This window comes from Eriocheir sinensis, chromosome 15 (assembly GCF_024679095.1).
Source record: "Eriocheir sinensis breed Jianghai 21 chromosome 15, ASM2467909v1, whole genome shotgun sequence".
NCBI lineage: Eukaryota > Metazoa > Arthropoda > Malacostraca > Decapoda > Varunidae > Eriocheir > Eriocheir sinensis.
In genome coordinates, this window is record NC_066523.1 from 10309172 (window position 1) to 10316671 (window position 7500).

A 7500-nucleotide genomic window follows, 5' to 3' on the forward strand; every position below is an offset into this window, starting at 1 on the left:
GGGACATTGAGGAATTAACTTTTTTTTTGCCGCTTTTTTTATTCTCTTTGGGGAAACTAAGAGAAGGTAAAGTCATGGGTAGCCAGTGTGTGAGAGAGAGAGAGAGAGAGAGATTCCCCCGGACTTCCTTCACTCTCTCACTATCGGGCGAAGATCTCTTACAGGCCATAACACCGAGTGACCAATTTACCGTGGTCATAGAGGCTCCATAGACACACATTAATTCTGTCGGGGTCATCCTCAGGCCCTCCATCTCCTCGAGGGGACGACCCGAGGGGGAATAGAGGAGTCATTCTCGGCCCTCATTGATGGCTTGATTCCTGGGCTGTTGGAATAGGAATGAGGAGGCTGGGGGCACGAAGACATACTTTATGGTGCGCTTCCTCCAGCACACGCAGAAAAGAGAGGTGGTTGGATGGCCGTCCCTCAGGGTTAAGAGAGCTGAGTAACTATATAAACGATTGACATTTCTAATCTACTCCAAATGTGAGTTATGAAGGTTATTTCTAGACGTGTGTGCTGAACGATCCCATAGCAGAAGAGTGTCACGCGTTGAGGAATGAAAACACGAGACAAAAGCATGCGACGGGGTCAAGGCAAATACCCTGACGCGTGCCTTAAAGGAGAATACCAGGAAAGAAGGATGCATAAATAATTAACATATCTTAAAGACGCCCTCCAAAAGGCCGCGGGAAGAGTGCGAGACAATGGCGTGTTGCTAAGTGGCGAGGAAATCTAAACATTGTCTGGGAAAATCAATACTTATTACTGCAAAGTTTCGAGGTAAAAATCACGAGTGGGCGTCATCTCTTTCCCAGTTACTTATTAATTAAAGTAGTGGAAGTTTGCGGCCCTCATGACCCCGTCTCGCCCGGGACTTGAAGGCAGATGTTGTCGGAAGTTACAGCGGCGTGTGGGAATACTTGACTTAAGTTGGCGTCGATGGTAAAAAGGAGAGGTAAACAGTGGCGAGGCTCGGGGAGGCCAACACGAGCATTCCGAGCGTCGGTTAGTAAACAAGAGCACGAGTGTTTACCGATGATAACATAAACAACTCGGCGAGAAACAAGGCTGAGAAATCCTGGCCGTCACCCTCCGCGGGGCAGCGATGATTTGCCTGTTCATTGTGATTTACGCGGGACTCCCTCAGTCATGGTGGAATGCTCCGAAATAGCCGGATACGGTGCTATCTGATTCACGCCAGCATCCGGCCGCCGCTGCAATCTGGTCAGTTGTCAGAAACCCCTTAATACTGGCTTCCCTTTTCCTCAGTACTCGTATAGGGGCAGCAACAAGGCGGGTTTTCCTCCTTGCCAGAGCTCCTTTTCCCCCATGAGCAGGAAATCAGGCATGCTACCACGGGATTGCGCCCTTCACCTGGCCAAGTCAACCAAAATTGAATAAAAAAATAATCCCCTCCTCGTAAATACGCTCCCATCCTTTTCATTAATCTCGGCACCACTTCCCCTTCACCCTCGCCGTCCGGCCGATCACAGGGACCCTCGTGGCCATCCTTCAGTGGAGGAAATAAGCAGCAATTAATGTAATTCTCCACACGAGCGTCCCTTGGCTCCCCCTCCGCTTGATTGGCCTTGTGGACACGAAGGGCAATGAGCTTGATACTAAATTATCTCTTACTCTACCGCGGGCGTCTCCTCCCTATCGCTGACCACCTCCTGTCCCCCCTCACACGCCTTCCCGTGGCTACTCGTGTTGGCTAATCGCACCACAGCATCCGCCGCCACGCTGAGGCTGGCGGCAAGATGCTCTACTGCCAAGGAGTTTAGCTGACGCAGTACAGTACATGTTTTAGCGGGTAAAAGAGAATATATTGAAAGAAACCTCGTTCAACAGTATTCCACACCTTTCTAACGTTCTATCGTATTAATTATATCAATTTCCGAACAGTAATAATTATTATTGATATAACTACTGGGTCAATATATACATACACACAATTCATTCCAACATTGACTCAGACCGTACTACAACATTTACTGTTTATTCATTTACAAAATACGAGTATGAGAAAAGAGATGCCAATAAGCGTTTCATGCATTATTTCATTTTTGACTCTCAGGACAAACAAAATAATATAACACACTTAATCATCCTCGCACACGGACACGGTGTGTGGAGACTAACCCAAGAAGACACTCCCTTCGTGCCTGGCGTCGAGGGTGTTACCTGCCAAACATTGCTCCTTCAAGCGCCCCCGATGCCCTTCGAGCCGTGAGTCAAATTGTGCTCACGCGAGACACTGACAAGCCGATGCTCCGGGCGGCAGCGGGCGGCCGAAGGGGCGGGAGAGCATCTCATCTGACTTGCAATTGTTGTCGTGTCAGCCCCGTAACGGACGCTTCGACCTCAAACAATGACCAACCACCACTATCTTGACCGACTCCTTATCGCTTCCTGCTCAAGGGAAGCCGCCTCCCGTGCTATCGCCGCCCTGAAACTTGTCGAACATCATAACTTTATCTCGCCCGCCGCTGACATATCTGTGATCGCCTCTGAAGCCCGACAGTTGCTTTATCTGTGTAATTTGTCCCTCTTGCCGGAAAGGCGTTAATGTAACCCTCTCTCCTCACGTCAGCCCCTAAAACAAAGGAAATCAGGCTGCCTCGCAACATTCAAAATTTAGCCGAATGAATGACGGCAACAGTCGGGGAGGCGGCTGGGGCGCGCGCCGGGTCTCTCCCTTCTGTTTTTTATCTCCACTCAACTCGTGCAAAAACCGCCCAGCCGCTGCCGATTGTACGTCACCAGTGTATGCTGATGTAGCGCCGTCACCTACGACTCCTGCTCAATGGTCTTTGTCTTATGCCACGAGCAGGGGCCAATGCAGGGCAGGGGCGGCGGGCGGCTTTTGTCAAGGCGGCAGGATGTGCTTTCCCCTCGAGCCGTCCTTCAATACCACACGTCCCCCCGATGGAATAGTCGTTTAGTTTTTTTATACGCCGGAGTGGAGCTACTGAATTACAGGCTGGCGCGCGTTCCTGAGGCTGAGTAGTTGATGTAGGGTTTGATTACATCGATTATATTTACTTGAGCATAAATGTAGACTTAGAAAATTTTTACCTGTTATGCTGTAACACTGAGTATTTGCTTAAATTTATAAATACAGATTCGTTTGGGGCAACAAAATGAAAAATGAAATCAACATTTATGACAGTTATTTGCTGACATTTCTATCAAGTAATGGGAGTGGTGAGGGGAGTGGGAATTACAAGTCACAATAAAAAATACAATATCTCTTGAGACAAACCGCAGTGACAGTGACACGAAAAGCCATAACGTGAAATAATCTTGACGCAAACAACACCGCGAGGCGTGGCTGATAGCCACAACAGCAAAAATTAAGAGTTCGCCAGACACACAACAGCGAAGTAAATCACACGTAAATAAAATAAAAAATAAAAAATATTTGTACACAAATAAGTTCTCACCTCTCTTTCCCTCGTCCGTCTTGATTTCGCCTTTGTCCGTCTCTGGGTTTTTAAGGAACATGCTCAGCAGAGCCAGGTTGCCCGGATACAACACTTCCATCTTATCCGAGTCAGGACTGCGGAGTTTCATACAGGAGGTGGCTGCTGTGTCCTCGCCTACCTCAGTATCATGCCCTCACAGCCTCCCGCGTCACCACCACACAGGGTCTTCACCGCCTTCCCTCCCTCTCCTGGCGGCTATTTTCTATTTCCTTGCTTCACTTGACACTTCAAAAATTAAAGTCGAGGAAGGGTTTCGGGAATTCATAATCTTCAACCGTTGATCCTCTACATTATTAATTTCACCACAACAGAATCAAGAATATCCAGTAATAGGTCCATGGGTGCGGCTCAGGTGGAGATGCCACAAGAGCGGTGGCAGGGATGGAGCCGCCGCTGTGTGCCGCCGCCTGGGTCGGGTGCCAGTGGTGGACTGAGCGGCAACTGGGCGGTGCGGCAGGACTGCGCGCCGCTATGTCCGCTGGGTGACTGAGCAGAGGTGGCCGGCGGGTCCTCCGTCCACCCTCCCGCCCTGCCTCAGCGGACCCGCCACGACCCCGCCACACACAGGCACCCACACTCACACACACGCACTTATGCACACACTCACACGTACAGGGACACGTTCATACTCCCGTCGCACGCAGCGACAAGGTACTTTTTTTGACGGACGATATCAAACGGTAACAAGATATCAGTCCAGGAGTTTTATCAGTTGCTAATACAACACCAATTCATTACATAATTTTTGTGGTGTCTGCAGCAAGTTTGGTGTCAATGGGTTCCGCCAGAACTCCTCTCTCCCCCAACCATACGGTGTAGCCCCTGGGTGTGATTCCTCGTGCCCAAGGGATACTAGCGGGGGACTATCATATAGCTGTTTTACTCGGCGTGAGGGAGAGCAGGCAGGTGGGTCGCCGGCTGGCTGGCTTGGGGTCAGAGCGACGGAGGGGAAACAGCACGACTCGGGCAGTGGCGGACTCTGGCGGCAGCCGAGCGAACTAGGCCCGTCACCAGCACACGCCGCCCACCGCTGCCGCGGCTGCCGTCTTCCTCGTAAGCTCTCCCTGAAGCGGGACACAACTTCTGATTCACTCGCGGGGCTGGAGACCGGGAGTGAGTGCAGGGCTCGGTGGGTGTGCGAGGGTGCGGACGCCAAAGCCCAGGATTATCATGGAGCTCGATAACACCTCTTGGTGACACTGATTAAACGTATTTGTTGGAAGTGCGTCCTCTGTTGCAATAAGCTGGACCTTATCTAGCGAATCTTCGAGTGACCTTCGAGCTCTAAAAACCTCCACACGCAGCTATTTCTTTTATATACGTATGAGTCATTATTATGTGCGGGAGACTCGTGCGGCAAACAGGACTGTCGCCCCAAGGAAGGTTTTAGTTCGGTGGAGGGACGTGACGGGCGCCTGCTTGCTTATCGTGATGATTTAGCTGGCCGTCAGCCTAATTCACGAGTACACCATCTACTTGTTTATAATCGTTCGTTTCTGGATGAGGAGCGGCTGAGGGCAGCGAGGGAAGGCAGGAAGAAGGTCCTCCTCGGCGCCCCGACACCCAGCAACACCCGGCCAGGTGCTCCTCCTCGCCACGCAGCCGCCTTCCTAAAGAGACTTAACAAGACGCCGCGAGAAACTTAGTTCACGTAAAGTTAACCAGTTTCATTCATAGCGCGATCTCCCATCCTCCCTCCCTCCCTCTCTCCCTCCCGTCCTGCTACCAGACTCCCTGCTCCCCCTACTCACCCCTCCCCCATCTCTCTCTCTCTCTCTCTCTCTCTCTCTCTCTCTCTCTCTCTCTCTCTCTCTCTCCACGCCGTTCCTCCCCGGGATCCCCTCCTCTCCCTGCTCGCACCTCGTTGTCTCCCCCACTCCCCTTTCTCCTCCTCCTTCTTCTCCTCTTCCATCCTCTTCCTCCCTCCCGGTGCTGTGGTGTATCCCGACTCAACTTTTTAAACATTGATTTTAATGTCCACTCCTTACTGACGTACGTTTGCATGGAACTTAACACTTGGCGGCGATGACGGTCCTGTGAGTGGGTGGGTGGGTTGATAAAGCCCCGTGTGTGTATGCGTGTGTGTGTGTGTGTGTGTGTGTGTGTGTGTGTGTGTGTGTGTGTGTGTTCTTCGCGACCCATCCAGCGGCGCGCAAAGGTATGCTAATTAATAAATGAGAGGAAAGCAGATTGCTCTCATTATGCCACCCCCTCAGTCTTCCCAACTTGTTCCTCCTCCTCCTACACTCTCTCTCTCTCTCTCTCTCTCTCTCTCTCTCTCTCTCTCTCTCTCTCTGGTTTGGTGCTTTCCGAGAGAGAGAGAGAGAGAGAGTCCCCCGGGGTGTTGTCGCGTCGCTGAAGGGTGTCCGGGGAGGCACTGTCAGGGGGGGGGGGGGGGCGGTGGTGAGGGATCGCTGCCACAAGGATAAACACTCCCCCGACTCACTCACTCCTCCTGTTTGTATATACTTCCTCCCTCCACTCCTTCCACTCCTCTCTCGCCTCCACTCACTCCATTTGAGCATCCTTATCCGAATCACTCCCGTTTGTACCGTCTTGAACTACTCCATTCACTCCAAATCCTCTTTTGTTTTTCTTTCTGCGCACTCGTCCTTCATTCATTCTTGTTTCAGTTCCTGTTTCTATTCCTATCAGTATTCCTTCACTGACTTGTTCACTCCCATTTGTACCTCCTTCTTTCTTTCACATTATCCTTTCCTTATCCTCTTTCGCCTCCTCTATGTACTCAGTTATTCGCTCATTCTCCCGACTCACTTATATTTGTTCCTTGATTTTCCACGCCTCCTGCTCCGTTTCCTCCTCCTCTATATACTCATGAATTTACTAACTCGACTTGTATCTTCATCCACTCCCACTTATCTTTTTCCTCCTCCTCCTTCTCCTCTTCTATATGATGCTTATTCATTCACTTATAGCTCCCTTCTGCTCCTCTCATGCGCCAGTGCTATCCTCTTCCTCGATTTTCTCTCACGCGATCAAATTTCTGCCTCCTGTTAATCTATGCTTCATCTCTTTCCCTCGTCTCATTCATCTGATCATGACTCATTCACTCACTTCAATGATCCTCTGTCTATATTTTCCTATTCTAGATTTGTTTCATCACTCGTTTCCTTGCTTCTACAATTCTTCCTAATTTCTGGTGATCTTCTACTCCCTCTCAATGACTTCCTCTTTCACATACTCACCCAAACACTTCTCTGATTTCCTCCAGCTGTTCTCTCTCTCTCTCTCTCTCTCTCTCTCTCTCTCTCTCTCTCTCTCTCTCTCTCTCTCTCTCTCTCTCTCTCTCTCTCTCTCTCTCTCTCTCTCTCTCTCTCTCTCTCTCTCTCTCTCTCTCTCTCTCTCTCTCTCTCTCTCTCTCTTCCCCCTTCACCTTCTTACCTTGTGCAGAAAGTAACGGAGCTCTTCAAAGATAAAACAACGAAATAATGAGAAAAGAAAAACTCACCCGAGGGAAATTAAGAACTATTTGTCTGATTACGCTCTTCTACCTATCTGTCCATCAACCTACCTGCCTACCTACCTGTCTGGCTATCTACCTGTTACCCAACTTAGTACTTTCGGACCGTGATATCCCATGATAGTGGTAATTGTGATCGCCCACCTGCGGGGAAGCACGGTTCAGGTGTTGCTGGCGGGGTAAGGAAACCAAGGAAACCATCACCGCAACGCTGACTTTCCCGCCCGAGATTGTAAGTTATGAAAACCTCTAGTTACTAAACGTGCGAACAGCGACATGGTTGGTCACTACGCCCTTGGTTATATTTATGGGGTGAATTGTGTTATTTTCTTGTGTGTGAACTCCAGCTATTATTATTATTATTATTATTATTATTATTATTATTATTATTATTATTATTATTATTATTATTATTATTATTATTATTGTTGTTATTATTATTGTTATTATTACTTGTCCTAATCATTTTTTTTTTTTACTTTCTCTCCTCTTAATTTAGTGATTGTAAGCCTGACCGCCCTTCCTTTA

General features: G+C 49.3%; 1 protein-coding gene across 1 annotated transcript in view; it reads right to left on the minus strand.

Moving 5' to 3' along the window:
- Positions 1-5130, minus strand: part of LOC126998894 (B-cell lymphoma/leukemia 11A-like) — an 80630-nt gene extending 75500 nt beyond the window's left edge. Inside the window, exon 1 of the mRNA XM_050861096.1 lies at positions 3450-5130. Within this exon, the coding sequence (XP_050717053.1) occupies positions 3450-3579 (130 nt within the window). The 5' untranslated portion in view covers positions 3580-5130. The remainder of the gene's footprint in view (positions 1-3449) is intronic.
- Positions 5131-7500: the final 2370 nt, after the last annotated feature.